Source organism: Danio rerio, chromosome 8, assembly GCF_052040795.2.
Source record: "Danio rerio strain M-AB ecotype USA chromosome 8, GRCz13ab, whole genome shotgun sequence".
Lineage (NCBI taxonomy): Eukaryota > Metazoa > Chordata > Actinopteri > Cypriniformes > Danionidae > Danio > Danio rerio.
In genome coordinates this window covers 5,122,721-5,150,059 of record NC_141028.1, presented here as the reverse complement: position 1 = coordinate 5,150,059, position 27,339 = coordinate 5,122,721, and the positions used below count along the sequence as shown (strand labels likewise).

Genomic DNA, 27,339 nt, shown 5'->3' with positions numbered 1-27,339 from the left:
TCTTTGTGCCAATCTTTGAATTGTACGGATTTTAGCCACAGGCGACTGTTTCAGTCTTTAAGGGTTAAAGGTCACGTGAAGTGCTTCGAAATGTGCATTTTTATTATTCAATATTTGACGCAATCTCAACTGAAAAACTGAAAGAGGGTGGGACAGAGTAGATCCTCCCCTTTTAAAAAAGCAGCCAATAGCGTTTTGCTTTCTCAGCTTTGCCGGTGAGAGTGGTTGAGCCCAAGCACATCATATGAAAAGCGGGGTGAGGAAATGACACAATACAAACAGTCTTATATCATCTAAAGGTGAATTTTGTCACTGTTTTGTACCACACTCGCTTCTAGATATCCTTTGAAGACTAACATACTGATACTAACATCTAAAAACACTTGATTTGAATTTCACTGGACCTTTAAGAAACTAAACAGGTTCTGGTTAGGTGCATGAGATCTTTTTATTTTTCTCATCTGAACGTGAAAGTTCATGCATGAGATTTCATTTATTTAGCTTAGTTTTTTTAATAGTACTATTCGTGGCATTTTGTTTGTTCGAAATAAGATTTTTATTTTATTTTTTTGCATCAGTCTTTGGTAAATCTTTATCATTTGTATAGTTTTGTAACTGAAATTTAGGGATATGCCCATCCAATACTTGTATCCGATATCATCTTCGATACAGCACATTTTTGCTGGATCAGGTATCGGCCAGCTAGTACCACTCCAAATCCAATCTTGCGTGTGTAATTTTTAAGCCAACAAAAGCCGTGAAGGTAGCCTGTTATGGCCCATTTCCACTGAGAGGTACAGTACGGTTCGGGTTACCTTTATCAAGCTTGCGTTTCCACTACCAATGGTACCCTTTTGGTGGACGTGGTGTATGACAGAAGGTGAAAGCAGAAACTAGACAACCTTTTTTTCTGTCCTGCGCAGCGCCGCTTTACAAACACATCGGGGAAAACTGCAAATACAAAATGTGTTCTGTGTCCTCAAACAAGTGTTCATGCTTTATATGACGTGGTAAAATTTATAAATGAAATTTACACGTAGAGCTATATTAGTGAAAAGCTGCTGAGCGCAACGAAATATAGGCTGTATTTTATTACTTGCTCTTATGTGCTGAAATACTAAACACTTTCCTTAAGATCACAGAATAATATGCAACATCTTTAAATAAAGGGGAATCACCTATTAAGTGTCATATAGCCTATAAGGAAAAATGAGTATGTTTCAGGTCTTTCCGGAGCATTTGAGCTGAATGTTTGACAGCGTCTTTATAAACGAGGATGTTATAAAATACAATATCTACCGAGTTACTACTGGAGAATTTCTGTGGTGTTATATTATGGATGGTGCGCTCCCTGTGCTGACGAGACCACTCGATGTTCGATGCCAACAGTGGGTCGGTGAGTAAATGAATATAATGAATGAAAACACACAGGCCCGTGCGTATAGACATGTCATGTACTGCTCTACAGTAACGTGTCATTTGTTTGTGCCTGTTGTCTTCATTTTAATAGTTTCGTGATGATGTGCTGTGCTTTATCTGCCTGATTCCTGCTGAAGTGGGCCGGTTGTGTGACGTATGATTTGGGGGACGTTATGGGGGCGGGGTTTGCATGACACGCTGCAAGCTACTAGCCCGACAAGTGGAAACGCGACATGATTTCGACCTCACTGCTCAACCTCCCGGGCGATTGGCCCGGCCCGATAAAAGCCCTGGCTTGCACTGGCCCAACAGTGGAAATGCAGCTATTGAGGGTCAATATGGCTGGACCACAACAGATCATATCAGTGTCTTAAGGAATGCTCAAATAATAGGGATGTAACGGTATCAGAATTTCACGGTACGGTAATACCTCGGTATGAATGTCACGGTACGGTATTTATTGAATCATTTACAGGAAAAAACAAAACTTATGAAAATACTCCAAAAAAGTGCCAAAAGTGTCAATGACATACAAATTAGCCATCTATCTGTAAGCTTTGAAACAGGAACTTCAATTTTAATAACAAAAAATTATTAAACCATGTAAAAAAATTAAGTTTCAATTTAGTATTGTTGAAAACTCATCACATTCAACATTTAATCACTCACTCACTTAGATAGAGATGGGTTTTAAGGAAAATTATCATATAACTATAATCTGGTAAAAGCTGGTATCTCTGGGTATTTACAATGTCCCCTGCAACAGAAAAAACCCCTCTCATTTGGGACTGAGGTTTCTGGGACAGAGAGATATGACTTGGCCCAGGTTGACAGCAGTGGGTAACGTTGTGCATTGTCTTTCCCCCACTTGAGAGGACAAACCATGAGTGAGATAGAGATCTCATGTCTGCATCAATCTGAACAGTGTGCTGTATTTCTCCAGTCCCCATGACTGATTATTAGTCCTATTCCCCAACTTGCAAGCACGAGTACACACAGTGCTCAACCTGTGCAGTGTACATGCCCTTTTTAGTCTTGGATAGAAAATGCCCTTCCAAAATGATCAAAAGTGCCCCCGCGACGCGACATACCCTCCGTCCCCGCTTTACAGTACGCGCGCGACAACACAGCTGATAAGAACTCGCGCGACAACACCGCTATTCAGTACGCGCGCGACAACACAGCTGATAAGAACTCGCGCGACAACACCGCTATTCAGTACGCGCGCGACAACACAGCTGATAAGAACTCGCGCGACAACACAGCTGATAAGAACTCGCGCGACAACACAGCTGATAAGAACTCGTGCGACAACACAGCTGATAAGAACTCGCGCAACAACACCACTATTCAGTACGCGCGTGGCGACAACACCCAGCTCTTTTTCATCCCCGCTTCTAGCAGCACACTCCATTTCCGCATTACTGGATCTGTAGCGACAACAGACCGCAAGGGATTATGGCCAAGCCTGGGCTGATGGGAATTGTAGTTTTCTCTACCTCCCGTTCGCTTCATTCGCCTGAGCAAATTTTCTTAGAAGACCTATAGTTTTACCGAGTCATGCGACTACGGTAATATCGAAAAAAATTAATATTGCGGTATGACGTATTTACAATACCGTTACATCCCTATCAAATAATGTAGCCTAGTTTACAGCAAGCAATAATGTTTTTAGTTAGATTGTGCGTCTGTCATGTATTGTAAGCCTATAGGTCTGTTATTATTTACTAAAGAAGATATATTTTTTAAATTTATTACCAGAACTATAGAAAGTGCATTATGTATAAAAAAAAAAGGAAATGAAAGAAAGAAAAACAAAAAAACAAAAAAAAAAACAGCTCAGTATTTGGATCAGATTTGTATTAGTTAATAATCAGAATGTATTGGAGATTGGACTAAAAAGATGGTATCCGTGCATCTCTACTGAAATGTGCATGCTTTTAAAGTTCACCTGTTTGCACTTTATCATAATAAATACATTTATTGACTTTAATATAGTACATAAAAGACATCAAAGTATATAATAGGGACATGCAAAATAGGACCAATTCAAATTAAGGGCTACAGATCACAGTAATGACTCTTCCAGGTGTATAAATAGCATTAATAAATGACCTGCAAGGATGTTGAAGAGGTGTTTGGTAAGGTCCTGGACGGCGCTTGGGTCACTGCACTGCTGGGTCAGATTCTGCAGCGCCGCCACCGCCTGCTCCATCAGCTCTGGGTTATTAGCCTTCAGCTGACCTGAAACACACAAACACCGCATTAAACCTGCTCACACACACACACACACCTCAGATGAACATCCTGAGAACACTCACTGGAGATGCCCTTTCCGATGTCCAGCGCGTACTGACTCAGATCCAGAGTGAGAGACGCCAACATGGAGGAGATTGCTGGAGGAGACAGCACAACACACAACATCAGCTAAAGATGACAACCAACAGAATCTAATACTAAAAACTATGACAGATCAGTTTAAAACGTGGACAAAAATTGTTGATCCAACTGAAAGAAAACTACAGTGGTCACTGAAATAACTTGAAACGTAAGTAACTACCAATCAAAAACTCTGGAAAATAAACTAGTGAAGGAGTTTGTTAAAATACAACACCTGGAAAAGGCAAAAACGGCACTTTTTTGGAAGACGAAGGTAAGAATATGCGACTTCCTGTTGGGTTTGAGATTTTGCTTCAAGAGATTTTTTGTAGGATTGATGTGTGTGCCAATATTCGTACGTGTGCATGAAACGTAGCTCAGGGGCCAGTCCGTTAAATGTGTATAGGTGGTGCTGTCGAGTCATTTTGCCAACCCACTTGTGTAAAGTTTTGTGAGTTTGAGCATGTTTAGGCCCTCAAAATGCAATTCATTTTAGAGAATAATAGTAATAAAAATAATAAACGAAGCAATTTCAGTAGGGCTTACGAACAGTAGGTGCTCGGCCCCTAATAACAATATTATTATAATAATTAAAATTAAAAGCAAAAAATAAGTACTACTTGAAATGAATTGAACATTAAACAAAATAGTTAATGTAAGTACATGGAACATGCTTAACAAAGCCACCTTAAAGAGTCACGAAACGCCAAACCACATTTTTTGTGCTGGTGACAGTCGTATCTGTGTCCCACGCTGCTAAAAACACTAATAGGACACATATATTACACTAAAAAGTGAAAATTGGTTGTTTTTGCGTTATTTGAGCAAATTCGTTCTTTCGGATTGAAAAGAATTTTTAAAGCTGCGTCATCGCAATTAGATCCTTGCGTGTATTCCAGTGTGGAGACTGGATGTCTGTACCAATGAGTACATCGTGACGTCTCTAAGTGTGCAGAATTAATTCATGAGAAAAACTTGGTTTAAACCAATCAGCGCGCTCTATTGTGAATGAGGTGCAACTTCTTTAATATGCAGGATAGCTTCGAAGACTGTTTTTATCTGTTACGGCATTCAGACGGCAGAGAAACGCCATGTTGTGTTGCCAAAACAAATGGAAGAACAAGAATTGTTTAGAGTCAGTGTTGTGTTTATAAATGTGCTGCAACGAAGGTTTTGTTTTCATTTCCCGCAATGAGAGCGCAGCTGGAATAACGGAACTAAACGCAACAGAAATGCGTTTGTATAAAACATTTTTTTACCCAAGAGCTGTTTGCATCTGGAACTGGTGAAATACAGATTTGCCGCTCATCTCCTTTTAAACAACACGCGGCTCTAGTTGGTGTTGATTGTCCTGTCTCTACAGATTTGGTAAGTGTGCGATCAGTGTTCTTTGTTTATTCAGAGGCAAAGTTAGTTCGTATTGTCAGCAGTACTCTTTTAGTTTTTAAAGACATACCATAGTCTAAATGACTTGGTTACTAAATTTACAGTACGTTAACATCACTACAATATTATGGACTGAAAGATCCGCTGTAAATTCTACTCTCAGAGTGTTACCATGTAAACACCACAATCAAACTATTACCTTCTTGTAGGATTTTCGGTGCATTTTGTGACAGGATAGTCTATACAAACACGGCTTTCTGACGCTACGTTACCTAGCGAGTGCATCTAAGTTACCAAGAAATGCTGAGTTTTTTTTTCTTCCATTTGCCGTGTGGTAGGGCTGCACGATATTGGAAAAAATTGACATTGCGATATTTTTTTTCCCTGCGATATGTATTGCAATATTTACACATATATATACTTAAGATATACTTTTGCACACATTACATACAGTATCACTGTTTTATCTGCTTCACCACTGACTGTAAAATTCTTTCACATAAAAGTGACGGGAAGCTATGCTAAGGTTAACTAGCTTAGCATATATCTTGCTGTCTGCAAATGACAGTAATTTAAACGTACCATAAAACTCCTATAAGTGCATAAAATTGTCTATTGTCTTAATTACCGTGCTAACAGAGCTAACTTATGTAAACAGAGCAACAGATTGCAGACGTCAATAATGCAGCGTAATGGAATAATATACCAATCAAACTTTGCTTTAAGTACGCTACAAGTTTATAAACTGCCTCTGGAACCCAGTTCAGATACAAAAATTTATTTAACAAAAATAGTAATGCAGTAAAGTATTTTTCGCTCTGCCAAGCCTTCTCTATTGCTGTGTGGAGCAGCAGCCTGCGTCAGTCACCTTTTACCCCGGCCCCACCCCGCTCCCCGACTCCTAAACGTCTGTCTGTCTGTCTCACTCACTCACTCACGCTGGCATGCACTGCGGTCTCATGAGGAAACCCAGCTTTTTGATATGTTTTTCTTGTTCCCGAATACAAATAAATTTTCAAGTATTTGTTCGAAATAAGTGTTGGTAAAAACACGCTATTCGTGCTTATCCGAATACCGTATTCGGCTCCACCATATATATATATATATATATATATATATATATATATATATATATATATATATGGTGGAGCCGAATACGGTATTCGGATTATATATATATATAATTTGTTTTGTTTTTTTGCTTTGCATCGCACCTCCTGCGATGTGACTATTGCGGATGCACATATCGCGATTTCGATGCTGAAACGATTAGAACTACACTCTTCCAGCAGTACCTCGCATCCAATATCTCGTTTGTCATGGGGAAATGTTCCAGAATCAAAGTGAAAGTGCCAAACTGCAGTTAAAGTCGACAAATTAATAATTTGACACATGATTTGATGACTGATGCCCTTGTAAACACAGTCATTGTCTTTCTCCCCTGCGTCTGTGTGTTTGTTTTGCCTCTGTGAAAATCAGCGCATGCCCAAACGGAAACGCCCATTTATATGCTTTCCCTCCCCCGACACTCCCACCTCAACAGAGCTGGACACACCCACTTTCCTGACTTTTTTCAAACTAGAGGTGTTTCATGGCCCTTAAAATAGTGTTAGCAAACTTTCATTTTATTTCTGACCGCTAGATGCAAGAACAACAAAGTTATTTAACATTCACAATTAGATATGTACATTTTTCATTTACTAATTCAAAATAAACAGTTCAAAAAAAAAAAAGTATAGTGTTTAAATTCAATCTAAAGGTAACATCAGTTTGACTCACTCTGCATGCAGTTCTCAGGGCTGCGCAGAAGAGCTTTCTGTAATGTGGGCAGCAGCTGCTCCTTAAACTCAGCGTGAGACATGTGGCGAAGAATAGGGCCGCTCTTTTCCTGAAAACACACACTCAACATTAGCTTTATGATCTTCACAATGCCAAGAGTTTAGATTTACTCATTCAGCAGATGCTTTTACCTAAATCGAATTACAAATGAGGATTAAACAAGCACTTCAGTCATCAGAGCACCAGAATACAGATGCCATAACATGTCTTCAGTCAGTTTAGCAGGGTTTTTTCATTATTATTGAACAGCAATAGCATGACTCTCACCAGTATGTGCTGAAGTGGTCTGGTTTTACTCATCAGCACCGTCTTCATGTAGAGATCCAGGAGAGCTGCCTGAAGCACAATAGAGATGCCATGGTTAACGCTAAGTAAAACTATAAAAATAATGTTTCTGTACACGGTCATGTAGTGAGTCATCTTAATTAACTACATGCACTTAAGGCTGATTTATACTTCTACGTCAAGCGCACGCGTATGCTACGGCATTGATGCATAGCCCTTCGCCGTGGCCGTCGGCTTCGCTGACGTGCACCTCTCAAAAAATGTAACTACACGTCGCAACGACGCATAACGCAAGCTCTGTGATTGGTCGGCTTGGTAGCGCTGACGAGTCTGGGCGGGACCGAGAGCCGCGTGAATGGTGCGAGCCTGATGGAGCGATTGTTTCCAAGTGTAGAGTCCCGCGAATGAGCTCCGGATGGAAAGTTTTGTTTTGTGTTTACCTCATAGTTAAAGTTGTTGCACGTCCGCCGGTTCCTGCCTCAAAATGAGCAAGTTTGAGCCACTTGTACATCCTGGAAGCGTTCAGAAAGAACAAAACACAGGCGAAGAGACTCGACACAGAGGAGCATTAACACCTCACTGCCAACTAGCGTTTTGGAAGTGTTAATGCAGACCAACAGAGACAGCGCGCAGAAGTATAAAAGCACAGCCACGCGCGTTGCATGCGCCTTGGGTTACGTCGGTCACTTGACGCAGAAGTATAAACCAGGCTTTAGGGGTATAATTGGGATTGGCCCTTAGTATATGTTTAGGGTTAGGCTAGGGGTTATGTTTGGGGTTAGTTGCATGCAATTATGCATAATATAACTATAGCAAAATGCACAGCCCACGTGTAACGACGATAAAGTGCTAGCTGTTTCAGTCAACCAATAAAATCATTTTTAAATAACAATCATAGTGAAAAAAAATTTATTAATGACTAATTTCTTACAATTACGCACAGAAATTAAAATGATAACCATAATAAAATATCAACATTACTAATAAAAGCCTTTATACATTTGTAAATTAGTTTTGTAACTTGACTAAAATGACATAACATTTCCAAAACAAAAGAAAAATCAGCTAGTTGTCAAGAAATCTTTTATTTACATTTAGTTAAGTGTACTAAAATAACTCAAATTAAAATAATACAAAAAAACATCAACCCCAAAACTATTTTTTAACCCAAAAACACTGACAAAAACTGAAGAATAATTATTTTATAATTATGAACTATTTTAATCTTTTAACAAACTTCTACAGCATCTCAATGACACACACACACACACACACACACACCCACAAACATCAATAAAGCAGCAGAGTTGTCAACAGATTTCTCACCTTGTGTTTGTTGACAGTGGCGATGTCTTTCTGTGCTGTGCAGAAATCAACACACAACCCCAGCAGAGGAACAAACACACAACTCTGATCCAGACTCAACACAGTGCTCATGTACTGATCCACCAGACCCGGGTGCTGTACAAACACACACACACACACTTCATATAACACTGAAGAGCACACATTATACACTTATCGGTGAACATTATTTCACCTGAGCAACTCTTACATTAGCAGAGACAGATGTACAGCTATCGAAAAAATCAAGACCGCTAGAAAATTCTCTGTTTTTCTGGATTTATGAAGTTTTGTAACGTTTGCTTTATTCTGTAAACTACTGCTGATGGTTCTTCCTGCACTGTTAAAAAAAAGCTGACCCAACTTTAAATTGTAATGCAACTTGCTGAAAAGTATTTTTAGTTGTCTCAATTTAAAAATTGCATTAAAGGCAGTACTAAAGTTGAGTCAACTCAAACAAAGCTGTGCAGCACGTTGCCTTACAATTTTAAGTTGAGTCTACTACATGAAAAGATGATGCAAAAAAATAAGTTCTACATTTTTGAAATATAAAAGTGACTTTTTTCTATTCTATCATTATATTTGAGTTCTTCTCTGTTTTCCTCTGAACAGCACAACACATCAGACTGAATGAGCTCAGCTTCACCTCCTTCCACAGCTTGTTGAAGTGTTTGTTGATTGACTTGAGAGCGTTCCCTGAGGCTCCGCCTACTGCCTCTGCCAGCAGCAAACTCTGAACCTCCACCTGATTGGAGGAGACAGAAAGGAAGAACATGATGGGATGGAACGCAGGTAAAGCTCATAAACAACAAAAAAGCAGATATCACTGGCTAAACCAAACCCTCGACTGACAATCTAGGCATGAGAAGATTCCCAGATTTGCTCTGTACATTGGTTAAAAAATAAATAAATAAATAATGTGACGCATCGGTTTAAAAAAAGTGCATTGGACACAAGTTGGTATTTAAATTGCGATGCATCATTCCTAACATACACTCACCGGTCACTTTATTAGGTACACCTGTCCAACTGCCAGTTAACGCAATTATCTAATCAGCCAATCACATGGCAGCAACTCAATGCATTTAGGCATGTAGACATGGTCAAGACAATCTGCTGCAGATCAAACCGAGCATCAGAATGGGGAAGAAAGGTGATTTAGGTGACTTTGAACGTGCCATGGTTGTTGGTGCCAGACGGGCTGGTCTGAGTATTTCAGAAACTGCTGATCTACTGGGATTTTCACGCACAACCATCTCTAGGGTTTACAGAGAAAGGTCTGAAAAAGAGAAAATATCCAGTGAGTGGCAGTTCTGTGGGTGCAAATGTCTTGTTGATGCCTGAGGAGAATGGCCAGACTGGTTCTAGCTAATAGAAAGGCAACAGTAACTCAAATAAGCACTCGTTACAACTGACGTCTGCAGAAGAGCATCTCTAAAAGCACAACACGTCCAACCTTGAGGTAGATGGGCTACAGCAGCAGAGGACCACACAGGGTGTCACTCCTGTCAGCTAAGAGAAGGAAACTGAGGCTACAATTCACACAGACTCATCAAAACTGGACAATAGAAGATTGGAGAAACATTGCCTGCTCTGATGAGTCTCGATCTCTGCTGCCACATTCGGATGCTAGGTGTCAACAACATGAAAGCATGGATCCATCCTGCCTTTTATCAACAGTTCAGGCTGGTGGTGGTGGTGTAATGGCGTGGGGGAGATTTTCTTGTCACACTTTGGGCCCATTAGTACCAATTGAGCATCGTGTCATCCTACCTGAGTATTGTTGCTGACCATGTCCATCCCTTTATGACCACAGTGTCTCCATCTTCTGATGGCTACTTCCAGCAGGATAACACACCATGTCAAAAAGCGTGAATCATCTCAGACTGGTTTCTTGAACATGACAAATAAATTGCTGTACTCAAATGGCCTCCACAGTCACCAGATCTCAATCCAATAGAGCACCTTTGGGATGTGGTGGAACGGGAGATTGGCATCATGGATGTGCAGCCGACAAATCTGCAGCAACTGTGTGATACTATCATGTCAATATGGAGCAAAATCTCTCAGGAATATTTCCAGCACCTTTTTAAATCTAATCCATGAAGGATTAAGGCAGTTCTAAAGGCAAAAGGTGGTCTAACTCGGTACTAGTAAGATATAACTGCTTCATGTATATCATGATGTTTCGTATTGTTGTGCATTTATTATGTCGTTGGCTATGCATTGAGATGTGTATCGTATAGCCTCAGTTTTTGAGATGCACATCCCTAAAACAAAGTAATGCAATAGTCTATGTGATCACTCAAAAGCACTAACCAGTTTCTTCCAGTTGGCACCTTCTCTCTTTTCTGCGGTGGGAAAGACGAAGCGGACGATCAGACAGGTCCAGGGCAGAGCGCAGCACGCTCCAGACGCCGAACTCTTCCTGCACACAATTCATGACAATCCATTTATAACTGCATGATTTACCACAACACAACCAGTGCTCATTTTAATCAGCAATTTTAAATATACGTCTTTCAGATTTATAATGTTTACATTGTCTCTTTTTTAATATGTAATTACTATTAAAAAGACTCATGAAATTAAAATAAAGTTCTTGAGATGTTACTATCAGTATGTTAAATTTTAGGATATCTATAAGCTAAAGCGCTACAAATCAGTAACAAAATTAGCATGTAAAACATCTAAAGCTAATGTAAACATACAAAGTTTGTAGTTTGTCACTTCTATCTAAATGGATAACTGATTTTTTTCACGTCACCTCCTACTCTAGTTTCTCATCAAATCTTAACCAATCAAATGCTCTCTAGTATCTGACATGCCCCGCCCCCTTCAAGACGCTTCACATTTGATGTGCTTGAGCTTCACCACTCACACTGGCAGCGCTATGATAAAACAAAATGCTATAGGCTGTTTATTTTTTTAAAGGGAGGAGCTACTCTGTGTCCCGCCCTCTCTTCATTTTTTTGTTTAGATTATGTCAAACATTGAATAAAAACGCACATTTCAAAATGTCATTTATTTTCAAATACCGCTCAGCTCTAATGATACAAGACATTAGCTGGCATCTGTAGGCTGAGAGCGTTCACTCACCCGGGCATCGCTCCTCTACTGACCACACCACAGCTGAGCAGACCTGAAGGCAGATTACAGGCCACCACATCAGGCTGAGACTGAACCAGCACCTCGATGACAGACAGTAATGCTCGCCGAGACGCAGCATCTCTGAGGAGAGAGAGGAACACAGCAACATCTGCTTTAACAGGTGTTTCTTGTTATTTTTAAATAAATGTTTACGTTAAATGTATGTGTTATATGAGCAATATCACACAAGTAGCATTGCGATATGGCTGTATATCCGCAGGTGGGCCGAGTGCCTTAGTGCCCCACCAGTGCCGATATACAGCCATATCGCACTGCTACTCGCGTGATATTGCGTTTATACAACAGTTTGACGGCATAATTGTGTATATAAAAACTAAATCAAACATGGAGAGTCTCAAAAACCCTTGTGTATGAGGAACTACTTTCTTCCGCGTTGGATTCAAATCATAAGCTGACAGTTAAACAGCTGAGCAAGCATCTTTTAAACTTTAGATCTGTAGTGTCTGCTTTTTGCTGGCTGTATGTGGGCGGAGTAATACACAAAGGGTAAAGAGGCTGTAGGAGTTCTGATATTGCAGAATATTGCACGGCTATCAGCCAATCAGATTTGAGAACCAGACAGATCTGTTGTATAAATAAATATATATGGTTGAAGTCAAAATGATTTCCCCCTTTCCTTTTCAATTATTTCCCAAATGATGTTTAACAGTTTCATGAATTTTTCACAGTATCTCCATTAACATATTTCTTTGGAGAAAGTCTAATTTATTTTATTTTGGCTAGAATAAAAGCAGTTTTTATTTGTTTTAAAGCCATTTTAAGATCAATAATATTAGCCCCCTTAAGCAATATTTGCTTTCAAGTCTACAGAACAAACCACTGTTAAACAATGACTTGCCTAATTATTCCAACCTGCCTAGTTAACCTAGTTAAGCCTTTAAATGTCACTTTAAGCTAAAGACTAGTGTCTTGAAAATATCTAGTCAAATATTATTTACTGTCATCATAACAAAGATAAAAGAAACCAGTTATTAGAAATGAGTTATTAAAAACTATTATGTTTAGAAATGTGTTAAAAAAAACATATAGGAGTGCTAATAATTCAGTAGGGCTAATAATTCTTTACACATACATATAGCTCCTGAAATGTATATTTTCCTGACATGTTTGGCTTAGTTAACATAAACAGAACCCTGCTGAAAAAACAGCTTAAACGAGCCTAGGCTGGTTGGCTGGTTTTAGCTGGTCGACCAGGCTGGTTTTAGAGGGGTTTTGGCCATTTCCAGGCTGGTTTCCAGCCATTTCCAGCCTGGTCTTAGCTGGTCAGACTGGGAGATGACCAGCTAAAACCAGCTTGACCAGCTTAGCCAGGCTGGGAGCCCAGCCAAAACCAGCTATGTCCAGCTTAAACCAGGCTGGTAAAGCTGATTTTAGCTGGATTTAGCTGGTCAATTTCCAGCCTGACCAGCTAAGACCAGGCTGGAAATGGCTGAAAACCAGCCTGGAAATGGCCAAAACCCCTCTAAAACCAGCCTGGTCAACCAGCTAAAACCAGCCAACCAGCCCAGGCTGGTTTAAGCTGGATTTTTCAGCAGGGAAACTGCATTTGACTTCAGCTGCTAGTTGACGAGTGTCAAATGAATAAAATTGAGCTGAAAATTTGCCTATAACCATAACAATAGACGTGAAACATCAAACAAGAAGGTACAAATATACACAGTCAAGCCCGGAATTATTGACACCCCTGGCAAATTCTGACATAAAGAAACTTTTATTCAACCAGCAAGTTTTTTTTTATTTTTATTTATTTATTTACCAGAAGTGACACATGCTTCTCCAAGATAACAATATGATGTACAAGAGGGATCATTGTGGGAAAAAATATTTCTTGAAGTAAAATTAAATCTTTATATAATTTTAAGCCTGACTTTGCCAGGGGAATGAATCATTTCAGGCTTGATTGTGTGTCATACAGGGTTCATACACATTTTTACTACTAAAATTCAATGACTTTCCAGGACTTTCAAGTCAATTTTTATGACCTAACGTTTCATGTCTCCCTATACGTTGTAAATAACAAGTAACGCATGTTCAAAGTTATTACAGCATAACAAGCAACAATCTATTTCAGGCTTTCTGCAGGTCAAGTCAAATTTAAGAGTTTTAAGACCATTATGAATGAAATTGTAGACTTATACAAGGCTAAACACTAATGATTATTTCTAATGGCCCGGTTGGGCCATTGGATTTTCTTTGCTTGCCACCAAATTTAATTATTTCTTAGCAACGTGTTGTTGTATACACGTTTTTCAACATAATATTTTGTTTCGACAAAAAATGACAAGTTTAACATTGTTAAAAGTATATTTATTGTGGAGACAAATACATAAATCATCAAAAAATATATATTTGTTGGCTTTTGGTCTAAATTGATTAAGTATAACTTCTATTCAACCTAATGTGTTTCTGTAACAAATCTTTAAGCTCACGCCTATTCATAAATATTATGTCTACTCCCTCTTTAGTAAAGAGTTTTTGAATGAATCGAAAACAACGTAAAAGGATATATTGCTCTGTTATTTTCATAAGGAACTATTGTTATTGTTTTTTTTATTTTTTTTCCCTGGGAATTGGAGGAATTACTGTGAAATATTCTAACAGCTACTGTAAATTGCATCTCTTTGCAATAAAAAAACTTAAATATAAATCTAAATATTTAAAAAAAAAGGTTTTATTAAGATGGATTGTTGGTGATTGGAGGGGATGTTGGCCTGAATGTGTAGCTTTACTTGAGCAGAGGGAAATTAAGACCGCTTTAAAAAAATCATTTAAGACACATAACATAATATTTCAGTGAATTTAAGACTTTTTAGGGTCTAAAATTTAGTTTTTGAAATTTAAGACTTTAAGACCGCGGACACCCTGTTATTTAGTTTAAATTCATCCTTTTATATACGTAAAATGTATTTATATAATGCTCACGCAGTACTAATAATGTGAGAGCATGAGTTTGGCCAAGGACAGAAAAGAAGTAAAGACAACTAACTCATATTTAAGTATACAGATAATTGTTAAACTAATTTTCATGACTTTTCCAAAACTTTGTAGGTTTTTCAGATTTTCCAAAACTTTTCTAGGTCTGGAAAATGCCAAGAAATGCCTCAAAATTCCATGACATTTCCAGATTTTCCAAGACTGTATGAACCCTGGTCATATATTAGACGGACAGACAGACAGACAGATAGATAGATGCTAAAATTAACACAATAAAACCAAATCCCCGATATTCCATCACCTGGACAAACACTACACAAATTCCCTAACTCAATGTCTAAAATACATCTTTTAAAAATCCATGACCTGTGGAAACCGTTGTATAGCACTTTGAAATAACTTAAATTGTGTTTAAATGTGCTTTATAAATGAATGTTGTGAATTCTGATGAGAAGAAACACACACACACACTCACCTGTATCTGTGCAGCGTGAGATAGAAGAGTCTGCACAGTCCTTTGATGGCCGGCTCTGGAAGCTCTGAACAAACAATACAACACAAAGAATTCAAATTAAATACTTACTTATTTCACCGAATACATTTGGGTTTGTTTCTCAAGAACAGCTCAAATACAGCACTGTTCACAAGTTAGGCGAAGCAATATTATTCTTTATTATAATGTCGTCTATATATGTTTCTTAAGCATCAAACAGGCATATTAAAATGATTTTTGAAAGATCATGTGACACTGAAGACTGGAGTAATGATGATTTAATAATAGATTTTTGTCACAGATATAAATATATATTTTGATGTATATTCTAACAGAAAACAAATATTAGAAACTGTAAAAAAAAAAAAAAAAAAAGGTTAAATAGTACTGATGAAATCACGGTTGTTTTTGTGACCATGGACCACAAAAGCCAGCAACAAGAGTTCAATTTGTGAAACTGAGATTTAGGCATCATCTGAAAGCAGAATAAATAAGCTTTCCATTGATGTTTACTATAGAATAATATGCTATGGAATAGGACAGGATGATATTTAGCAAGGTGGTATTGAGGCTCATTGGTTAGTCGCCTCATAGCAAGAAAGTCATTGGTTTGAGTCCTAGCTGAACCAGTTGGCATTTCTGTGTGGAGTTTGCATTTTCTCTCCGTGTTGGCGTGGGTTTCCTCTGGGTGCTCCAGTTTCCCCGACAGTCCAAACACATGCGCTATAGGGGAATTGGATGAACTGAATTGGCCGTAGTCTATGAGTGTGAATGTGAGTGTGTATGGGTGTTTCCCAGTACTTGGCTGCGGCTGGAAGAGTATCCGCTGTGTAAAGCATATGTAATAGCATATAATATAAAATAAACATATAATAGCCGGCGGTTCATTCCGCTGTGGCGACCACTAATAAATTAAAGACTAAGCCGAAGGGAAATTAATTAAAGAATATTTAGCAAAGCTACATCTGATCTAAATACTGAATGAATCACCTTCAAATTTGTCTAAACGAAGCACTTAGCAATGCGCATTAATCATTTAAAACTTGTTGATCTATTTAGAGTAGGACATGTACAAGAAACAACTCAGGGTTCTTGCACCATTTTAAAAGTAAAATTTAATGTTTTTTAAGACCTTTTTAAGTCCTCAACAAATATAATTTAAGACCCAAATATTATATAATTTCTTTGGAATAGGCTACTCATTTTAATGTTTTCGTTAGATTAAAATAAATTGTGCCTCGCCACAGTATGGATAACCCGCAGATAACCTGCCTTTTGGGTGTCTGGTGGTGAAATGAAACCGTTATAGCTGACTGTGAGGGGGCGTCTGAACTAGAGCTGTAATCAGGCTATGAAAGGTAGGCCCGATAGAGCCTGAACCCGACAGGTACATTTTGATTGACAGCTTTTTAAAAGCCCGAACCCGTTTATAGCCCGACATTATCCAAATGTGCACATGCACAGCTCTTTTGTCTTTTTTCATGAATGAGTTGTTTATATGCGTTAACATTACTTATCCATAACATAGGCTACAGGCCAAGTTGGAAAAAACAAAACAAAATAAGCCCCCTGTAACATCTTAACATCTCAACACTCTAAATAGGCCTGGGTACATACACTTAACATTTAAATTGGCCAACGCACCAATAAAAATAAGTATTTCTTAGCAAATGATAGGGGTGTCAAAATTAATTGTTTCTTCGGTGCACCGCGATGCAGACGCGGACAATTCAGTATCGATTCAGTAATAACCATAACCGGTTATTATGTCTTGACGTCATTTATCTCCGTTATTTACAACACTCAGCCAACTCAGGGCCGGCCCGTGGCATAGGCACCATAGGGAAATGCTTAGGGCGCTGTACATCCAGTGGGGCGCCAGAAATGAGCGCGGTTCAGTTGCTTTTGTTTTCGATTTTCCTGACACACATTCAGTTATAGACGGCAATAACTCAAAAAACGCTTACCCTAAAAAGATCTAAAGTGTGTTTCCTACAGAAAGACAAAGCTGGTTATGTTTCACAGCTGTCTTTCTTTTTTTCACTCGACATTACGAGCACTGCTCCGTTTAAGCCCTCGCAGTCTGTGTTTACTTTAGCCGGCAGAGCTCGCGCTAAGAGGAGCTCTCAGTAAGGGACCGTCACAAAAGTGCTTATTTTTTTTTTGTTTTTTTCGTTTTTCTGCTCCGCTTAGCGCGAGCTCTCCCTGATGCAAGGGCTTAAGTGTGTTTGTTTGTGTGTGTGTGCGTGTTTGTTTGATGCTGTCTATGTTTGTGAATGTGTTTGAATGAGAGACAGTGTGTTGCTGTGTGTCTGTGTGTTTATACAGACAGCTTGTTATAGCCTCCCCCCTAAAATATAACACTATATATGGAAAGCACCGTCAATGCACCATGATGCACCGAGACATTGAATTGAACCGAATCGATGGCATGATAATCGTAACCGAACCGAACCGTGAGACCAGTATAGGTTCACACCTCTAGCAAATGAATTAAAATAAATGATAAATGATGACGGATTTTTGGCAATAACGAAATTAAGATAAAGGCTCAGTGGGATTTGTTTTGCCACTTCACTTCACAATAAGGCGATGGTGAAGCTGAATAATAAAAGAATAATGCCAGCATTAGCCTGTACACTCTGCATACATTATGATTTTATTAATATTTAGTTATAATTTGAAATTCTTTACTCATCAAGATTAGGTTATGTGTTTTGTGGGGGAACATTATTGAATCCACTGTAAATGGCTTTAGTGCAGTCCTTCGCTCACTGAACACCTTTTCTCTGCTGCTGCTACTGGCCGGGATACACTTTGTCATTTGTCATTTTGACCCACATAATGCATTTCACCTCATATTATTCAAACTTAAATCATTGTGCCTTACCAGATAAAATATTATTTATTCAAAATAGCTTTTGTGGTCCTGAACCACATTTATTAAACCAATAAATAAAGCTTTGGTTATCAAAAGAGACTGTTTTTCACAACTAATTAATGCAAACAAATATCCATCTTTTTTTATCTGACACAACACACCAGCAACAGGTAAACTCACCTTTTCCCTTCACACATTCCTTCAGTTCTCCAAGAATTTCTTTGCGCTCTTTAACACTGGATGACGTGACTTTCACAGCGAATCTCTTCAGTGTGTCTGAAACCTGTCCCTACAAAGACACACACACACAACATCAGATGACTACTAACACGATACACTTTCAGAGAGACTAGCAACCAAACAAAGACATATAAATCCCATATATTCATACCACATTGGAGCTTTTTAGATTTGTACGCATGTTTAATTATGTGTTTTAATCACAGCACATTTACATTTAGTCTCTGATAGGCTTAAGATGATAAAAGGTTTCAAGGTTTACCCCGGTTTGGAAAGTCAAGATATTAAAACCGCCAAAAATTTATGATATACCGTTCCTAAAGTTTATGTTGAGTTTTTTTTAAGTGTTTCCCATTGTGTTGTAAGGAAATCTGTGTTTTTGAAACTAATGAAGACAGTACTGTAGAAGTCAGTGATTTATCTCAATTATTTAGCCTGACATTTTTACTGTTTAATAATATCCTGAAATAAAATATATCGTTTAATGGGTAAAAGAAGCTGTTGTTTTTTTTACTAAGACATTTTAAAAGAATATATTTTAGAGCAGTAATCACAATAATGTGATACCGTGAAACCGTGATATTTTTATCCAAGCTTATCATACTGTCAGAAACTTATACCGGCCCATGCCTAGTCTCTGAGCAGATGCTTTTGTCCAAAGTTACTTACAATTTAGATAGAGGTAAAGTGGGTTTTATATTCGCACATTCAGTCTTTCTCATAAATAATATGATCTCAGAAAAGTATTAATTGGAAATTCTAAATAGTAAAATCATATTAGCAGCCAACAATCAAAGTACAGCATTGTTCACAGTCGATTGAAGAGTGCTAATGTTGTTTTGAAGTCATACGCTGCAAAAAAATGCTTTTCTTGTTTAGATTTTTGTCTTGTTTCTAGTCTAAATATCTAAAATTTCTTATATCAAGAAGAATTTTCTACACAAGCACAACATATTGTCTTGTTTTGAGAAATAATATGCGTCTGCTAAATGACTAAATGTAAATGTAAATAATATGCCATTATTAAGTGAGTTTTTCCTTAAAACAAGCTAAATAATCAGTTTTTTTCTTTTGACATAAGATTATTTAGCTTGTTTTAAGGAAAAACTCACTTAATAATGGCATATTATTTCTCAAAACAAGACAATATGTTGCGCTTGTGTAGAAAATTCTTCTTGATTTAGGAATTTTTAGATATTTGGATTAGAAACAAGACAAAAAATCTAAGTAAGAAAAGCATTTTTTGCAGTGTACTTGCATGTGATTTCAGTTCGAATATTCAAAGTACCATGTTAAACAATGTAAGGAGCTGTCACTGAACGAATGTGTGAATAAAAAACATCTTTACCTCAATAAAATTGAAGAGGCGTTTAGCAATTCAACAAGAGGCAATACAGACAACAAGTGAAAAGTTTAGTCGCAAAAAACTCTAAATGCCGTCTGAAATTTTCCTCCAAAATGTGTATTGTTATCAGGCTCCTGTGTGTATGTTCTGTAATATCACTTTTTATGGCAAAGAATAAGTCATTTTCCTGTTCTTCAAAGTGAAATATCACAACATAAACAAAGGAGGATGAGAAAAAAAAATGTTTATTTTCGATGAAAATCTCAGACAATCTTCAAGTGCTAGTTATACGAAAGAACTTGTTTATGCTCAGAGAACTCCTCGATATGTATTGCTTTTACAATAATGCATGACAGAACAATTTTGGTTGCGACTGAAAATTTACAAATGTCTTTAATGATTTAAAATTAAACTCATATACAGAGAAACTATCTCCATTGACATTTACAGTTGAGGTAAAACGTATTATTTCCATCTTAAACAGAGACGCCTTATACAAAGTACAGATGTGATATCAGGTGACTGTTGATAAGCTTTTTTTTATATATATGTACCACAGTATTTACACCGCATTTTGAAGATTAGCACAATAAAACAGAGATATAAGTTCAAAAAACATGCTTTAACCTCAGTAAGGATCACAAAACTTGCCACCTTTTTATTAACGACTGAAGTAATTGTGTTTGAGAGCAGCAGCTTCATAAATAAGTGCGACACACGTAGCGTAAATCACCCTCATTCTCTTTCAAATTACAGTAGAGTCCTTGTAAATGTGTTTATTAATTAATGGAGTCATTAGTAATGGTCAGTTTTTCATTATTAATGCACATTATTGACACATTGGTGCAGTCGCGCGCACTCTGCGCGTTCTGGCGCGTCTGAAGATCACGCGTTCACAGATGACTCGTCAGCGAGTCTGAAAACTCATTTAAAAGCAGAGAGAAACAGAAGAAAAGTTTGTGTTTTAAAGCTCATGCAGCTACGGTTCCAATCACACCAACCTGCGTGTCCGCCGCCATCTTGCCGGCCTCGATCTGGAAAGGATTTAAGTCGTCACTTCCGGAGTCATTACGGCGCGCAGCCACGTGCTGCTCTGGGCTGACTGTGTGTTTCCCTGCAGTGCCTCTAGATGGCGCAGATCAGCACATCAGAGAAGATTTTTTTTTTTTTTTTTATTAACAATGTTGAACAGTAACAGAAAGGCATTAATACATTTTAGAATTACACAAAAGACTGAGATAACAATCAAATTGCATACATTTACAATCTTAGTATCCTCGTTAATAATACAACATATATAAATAAATAATACAACATAATTAACAAAAAATAAATGCTAAAGAAACTTAAGTAGCAGGGGTGTTAAAGTCTTTAAAATATGAAACCAAAATCATTCAATGATGAATATAGATATCTTGCTTTTTGGCTTTTCATCTCTCTTAATGTCTTCAAATACATCACAAACTCTTCTTTAAATACCACTAGTCTTGGGGGAGTTTAAAAAAATTTACATTTATGAATATGGAATTTTAATAACAACATCAAATTATTAATTATATAAGATATCTTTTTATCCTGAAGTATTAGGCCAAACTTAATAATTTCCCATGAGAAGACAAGTCTTATAGATATTTTCTGTTGTATCCAAACTAGTGCTTCATCCCAAAATCTTTGTACCTCATTACATTGGAAAAACAAGTGTTCAGTTGTTTCTATATCTATCTTACAAAACTGGCATACATTTGAGTCATCAATATTGAATTTTAACCTTAGAAATTCTTTTGCAGGATAAATGTGATTCATAATTTTAAAGTGCACTTCCTTACATTTAGGATTAACAGGATATGGAAGAAATCTTTTTCTAATATCATAAATAATTTTCTTATCATAATGAGACAAAATATAAGCTCTCTTAACAGGTCCTGGAAAACAACACTGTGTTAGACAATCTCTCAAAAATTTGTTTGAGCATTTTCTATCTGTAAAGTTAACATTCTCTATCTTAAGATCAATTATTTTTGGATTTATCGTTGAATATTTTATTTGTTCTTTTACTAGGTTAACTATTTGCAGTGGTATATTTTTGATAATTTTATCATATCTTTTAGGAGAACAACTTATTTGGTATTTTCTACAGAAAGCATCATGACTCAACATATTTCCTGAATCATCCATAACATGTGTTATTGACCATATGCCATTCTTCCACCATTCGTCAATAAACAATGATTTTTTATTCACCAAAATACACCTATTATTCCAAATAGATATGTTATGTGGGCTAAAATTATGTTTAAATATTAGTTTCCAATATAATAGCACTTGTTGATGAAAAGCAGAAAGTTTTATAGGAAGTTTAGACAATTCAAAATCATTCTGTAATAAACACATCAGAGAAGATAAGATCAGCTAAAATACAACAGAACATTTTCCCTAGGCTAGTCCAGGGGTGGCCAACCCTGCTCCTGGAGAGCCACCTTCCAGCAGATTTCAGTTGCTACCCATATCAAACACACCTGAACCAATTAATTAGGACCTGAACACCACAGATTTTTATTTATTCGGTTAAATGAACTTAAACGGTTAGAACGGCAACAAATATTTAGTTAAACCCAAACTACAAAACGAAATTTAAAACAATTTTAAACTAGTTTTAAACTACTGGGGTTTTGAAATCAGTAAATGCAAATGATCTAGATAACCGTGAAACCGTGATTATCTCTTAGACTATAATCGTACAACCAAAATATATAATCATTGCATTCCTACTTGTAAAATGTTTTCTCTATTTAAAAACAATACAGTAGCGAAAGTCAGACTATAAAATTTAAATATTTGTTAGCATTGGCCAAAACTGATTAGCTGAAGTCCTGCCAAAGTGACAGCCAACAGAGGATTCCGCTTGGCTTCGATGGGTTATTTTTACTATGATGGCATAGCAGTCAAAATAGGACAAATGAGCTCATGTAGAGACAAATTCTGGACTTTTGTCGGAGAGGGATGGGGCCTGCCATGTCCATCCCTTTATAACCACATTGTACTCATTTTCTGGTGGCTACTTCCAGCAGGATAACGCACCATGTCATAAAGCATGAATCATCTCAGACTGGTTTCTTAAATATGACAATAAGTTTACCGTACTCAAATGGTCTCCACAGTCACCAGATCTCAATCTAATAGAGCAACTTTGGGATGTGGTGGAACGGGAGATTCGCATCATGGATGTGCAGCCGACAATGAAGGATTAAGGCAGTTGTAATATAGTATATAGTATTCTAATATAGTATATATATTAATTAGGCAAGTTATTCTATAACAATGGTTTGTTCTGTAGACAGTCGAAAAATAAATAGCTTAAAGGGGCTATAAATTTTGACCTTAAAATGGTGGTTAAAAAATTAAAAACTGCTTTTATTTTAGCCGAAATAAAACAAATAAGACTTTCTCTAGAAGAAAAAATATTATCAGACATTCTGTGAAAATTTCCTTGCTCTGTTAAAAATTATTTGGGAAATATTTAAAAAAGAAAAAACATTGCAAAGGGGTTTTAATAATTCTGCTAGCAACTGTTTATATATATTTATCGTTGGAAAGTTCCAACACTTCTAAATACTTTTTTTTACCACTGTTTATTTTTTTATTTATTTGTTAGCACAACAATGGCTTGTTCTGTAGCCAGAAAATATATATAAATAAATACAAATTCATTAAGGGGGTAATAATATTGACCCCAGCAGTTTTTACATAAAAAAATATATATAATTTTGTTTTTGCAAGCCAAAATAAACGAATTAAGTAGAAGTTTCCCCACTAGAAAAAATCTAAAATAAAACAAATACTGCTGTGTAAAAAGTCTCTTGCTTAGTTAAGCAGCATGAGAAAAAAAAAAAAAAAAAAAAAAAAAAAAAATATATATATATATATATATATATATATATATATATATATATATATATATATATATATATATATATATATATACACATATATATATATATATATTATTTTTCTTTATCTTTATGTGCTAAGTCAACTAAAATAAAATAAAAGTTTTAATTGAAATTAAAAATGGTGTAAAATTCTAAAGGATCAACTGAAATTTAAATGGACACTCTAAAATTAAAGACAAATGTATACAATTAGTAAAAACTAATTATTAATTAACATGTACCTCAAATTTTAAATAAACTTAACATACTATGTGAACAATTATCAGATTACTATTATTATTTTACCACTTTCTGTACTAATTTCAAGGCAAAATGTGCTGACATTTGAATGTTTTTTGCATCAACAATAATAAAAACAACAGGACGAAGATTTTCGGTGCCTCAAAACACCAAATTTATTTGTATATAATTGCATGAATTGAAACAGAAACTCACAGAATAAAACATGACAGTGATACGGGAGAAACAAACAAATGCATAGCTGATTTCACATTGAGTAAATGATGATATACGTGTGAAGAGACATTAAAATAATTATTCGTGAACAGAAATAGAAAAGCGGATCGATATTATATGATAGAAAATGTGAGAATAAACAAAGGCACGACATTCGACCAGTGTAAATGTGGGATTAAAACTGATATTTCCACCTTCTTTTGGCACAAATCCATTCGAGCGAAACGAGCAGCGAAAGACAAGACAGATTATCACAAGTTATCAAGGCATAGTCATTTGAAGGAAATCAGACAAGGATCCTCTACTTTCAAAGTAGTGTTTGGCGGATGAGATTGAATGATTTCTGGCACACTGGGTCATATAAAAGCTTTGTAGAATAAACACTTGCTGGTATATTTACTATTCGATGCAATCTTTGCTGACAGGCATTCAGAAAAAACACTCTACGCCAATAAACATCAGAGACATGAGTTTACATTTAATCATCTTGATCTGAAAGTCCAGTGAAACACATGTCTAAAAATATACGTCTTCATCCATTCGCTCTTTTTGAGTTTTCAAAACCCTTTAAAAGACACTTAAAGGAGACCTATTATGCAAAAATCCCTTTTATAGAGGGTTTAAACAATTGTGTGTCAGCAGTGTGTGAATATAACCAGCTAATAATCATAAACAATTATTAATATTATTTGTTTATAATCACACTTGATAAAAGTAGTCTGCAGAAACACTTTGATTGACATTCTCCCCTTGTACGTGTCATCATAGGAGGAGGCCACGCCCACTAGAGACATCATCTCTCCCTCATTAGCATAAGACATTAAGCTGCGGTCACACTTGACTTTTCTCCCCATAGACTTCCATTCATACGCACGCGAATGCGTCAGTCTGGAAACCCGGGGTCATGCGTTAAGTGTTTAAGTTAATGCGTTGGTGAACTCTAACCTGCGAAATCGCATCACTTGACTGTGTGAGACCAATCGAGGATCAAAACATAACCTCTCTGGACAGAAATTTAAAACATGGAGCAATCGCTTGCTTTTTTTAAATGTCTAATAATCTTGCTTATTCCCGCTCCTTTTCGCAGCACCGTACGACAGAATTTCGCACACACAAACTCTAGTGTGACCGCAGCTTTAGTCTTGTTTTTGAATCTGCCACTATGCTGACACTGTCTGTAGCTCCGCCTCCTTTAGAAACGAGCACAGTCTCATTTAAATGTAAAGTGACAGTCGCCAAAACTACATAATTAGGATCAAAGCCTAATGGTGTGTTCACACCAGACACGAATGAAGCATTAGGCGAGAGTGATTTACATGTTGAGTCGATACAAAGATGCGATGAGACATCCTGTGGTGCGATTTGCACGAATAAAGCAGCGCGATTGACGTGGCGTTGAGTGAATGATGTGAATCACTTAAGTTGGAAAATCTGAACTTCAGCACACATTAACCAATCAGGAGCTTGCTCTTGTAGGGGCGGGATTATGACGCAGTTTTGGGAGTAAGGCAATACATAAGTAATGTATTACAGTAACGCATTGCTTTTTCCTGTAACACAATAGTGTAAGGCACTATTAATAATAATCATTCATTCATTCATTTTCTTGTCAGCTTAGTCCCTTTATTAATCCGGGGTCGCCACAGCGGAATGAACCGCCAACTTATCCAGCATATTTTTACGCAGCGGATACCCTTGCAGCTGCAACCCCTCTCTGGGAAACATCTATGCATACATTCTCACACACACACTCATACACTACGGACAATTTAGCCTACCCAATTCACCTGTACCGCATGTCTTTAGACTGTTGGGGAAACCAGAGCACCCGGAGGAGACCTACGCGAACGCAGCGAGAGCATGCAAACTCCACACAGAATCGAACCAGCGAACCAGCGACCTTCTTGCTGTGAGGCGACAGCACTACCTACTGCGCCACTGCGTCGCCCTAATAATAATAATAGTACATTTTATTTAAAGGCGCCTTTTTGGCAACTCAAGGACACCATACAATAAAACATCAAAAGAAATAATTAAAATATACACAGCAATAGTGCAGATCAAATTAATCAATTAAGTATTGAAAGCCATCTTAAATAAGTGGGTTTTGAGTCTTGATTTGAATAGTGTGAGGGAGTTAATGTTTCTGATGGCAGGTGGTATAAACCTGCTCTGAGCTAGGATCGAACTGGCGACCTTCTGCATGGGAGTCGGTTGCTCTAACAAGTAGGCTAAAGACTGTTCATCGTCTGTTGCTAGAGCACCTTTAGAGGTCAGAGGACCTAGGTTTACCTGCACAGCACTTACTAGCTGGCCTCCATTACATTCACCCCCCAAAACCTCACTCCCATCCGGGTTACAGCACCAATGTAACCCCCCCGGTCCTACACCACCCAACCCGCTCCGAGCTGGTATCGCACCGGTGCCCTTCAGCATTGAAGTTGGTTGCTCTAACAAGGAGGTGCACATATGAAATAAGGATCTAGTGGACGGCGCCAAATAAACCTATGCTGTTTTTCAGCCTTCCTATAGCACATAAAACACTACTACTATCTAAATAACTAAGCACAGCTACTATCTCAATAAAATCCATGTTAGCAATTTAGCTACAGTCACCGGGCAAACAGAAGCCCTGCTTATGACGCTAAGTGAAGTGAATCTGACATGCGAACAAAGCGTGTATTTATGCGCAAATATCGTGATTTATTCGCACATGCCGTGTCTGGTGTGAACAGAGCATTGGAGGGTCAGTTTCAAAGAGCTATAAAACATTGTTTATGTGATATTTTAAGCTGAAACTTCACATACACACTCAAGGAACATCAGAGACTTATTTTACATCTTGTAAAAAGGGGCATAATAGATCTCCTTTAAGACTTGCATGCAAAAAAAAAAGATTAGTATATTGTAATATCATAATACAGCAGTTATAATATTAGAAAGGTATAATATTTGATCAATCCACTATAAACTGTGATACTTTAATTGGTTTTTAAAAATTGCACAATATATCACTGTAAAAAAAAATCTGTAATTTTACGGTTTATTTCCAGCAGCTGGGGTGCCAAAAAGAAATGTAAAATAACGGCTGTTAAATTGCAGAAATTCACCGTAAAATAACAGATATTAAACTATAGAAGTTTTCTAGAAATTTAAGGAAACTGTAAGTTAATATCTGTTATTTTACGGTATATTTCTGCAATTTAATGTTTGTTAT

General features: G+C 37.1%; 2 protein-coding genes across 10 annotated transcripts in view; both read right to left on the bottom strand.

Moving 5' to 3' along the window:
• The window catches only part of gcn1 (GCN1 activator of EIF2AK4), a 107,144-nt gene extending 86,386 nt beyond the window's left edge, over window positions 1–20,758 (bottom strand). For all 3 annotated transcript variants that reach the window (XR_015497379.1, XM_087264066.1, XM_087264067.1), the window contains exons 1-11: window positions 20,718–20,758; window positions 18,312–18,420; window positions 15,233–15,296; window positions 11,752–11,883; window positions 10,972–11,080; window positions 9,299–9,397; window positions 8,635–8,769; window positions 7,291–7,359; window positions 6,964–7,072; window positions 3,741–3,815; window positions 3,535–3,663 (exon numbers count right to left, since the gene is read on the bottom strand). Coding sequence is in view for 2 of the 3 variants with exons in the window: in XM_087264066.1 (XP_087120192.1) it covers window positions 3,535–3,663; window positions 3,741–3,815; window positions 6,964–7,072; window positions 7,291–7,359; window positions 8,635–8,769; window positions 9,299–9,397; window positions 10,972–11,080; window positions 11,752–11,883; window positions 15,233–15,296; window positions 18,312–18,420; window positions 20,718–20,735 (1,048 nt within the window). In the remaining variant the exon portion in view is untranslated. The remainder of the gene's footprint in view (window positions 1–3,534; window positions 3,664–3,740; window positions 3,816–6,963; window positions 7,073–7,290; window positions 7,360–8,634; window positions 8,770–9,298; window positions 9,398–10,971; window positions 11,081–11,751; window positions 11,884–15,232; window positions 15,297–18,311; window positions 18,421–20,717) is intronic.
• Window positions 20,759–24,032: 3,274 nt separating this feature from the next.
• pxnb (paxillin b) overlaps window positions 24,033–27,339 on the bottom strand; it is a 78,548-nt gene continuing 75,241 nt past the window's right edge. For 4 of the 7 annotated variants that reach the window (XR_015497388.1, XR_015497400.1, XR_015497405.1 and 1 more), the window contains one exon: window positions 24,033–25,816. The gene's annotated coding sequence lies outside the window, so the exon portion shown is untranslated. Of the gene's footprint in view, window positions 25,824–27,339 lie in introns of all 7 variants that reach the window. The other 3 variants (XR_015497390.1, XR_015497395.1, XR_015497401.1) reach the window with 1 other exon arrangement.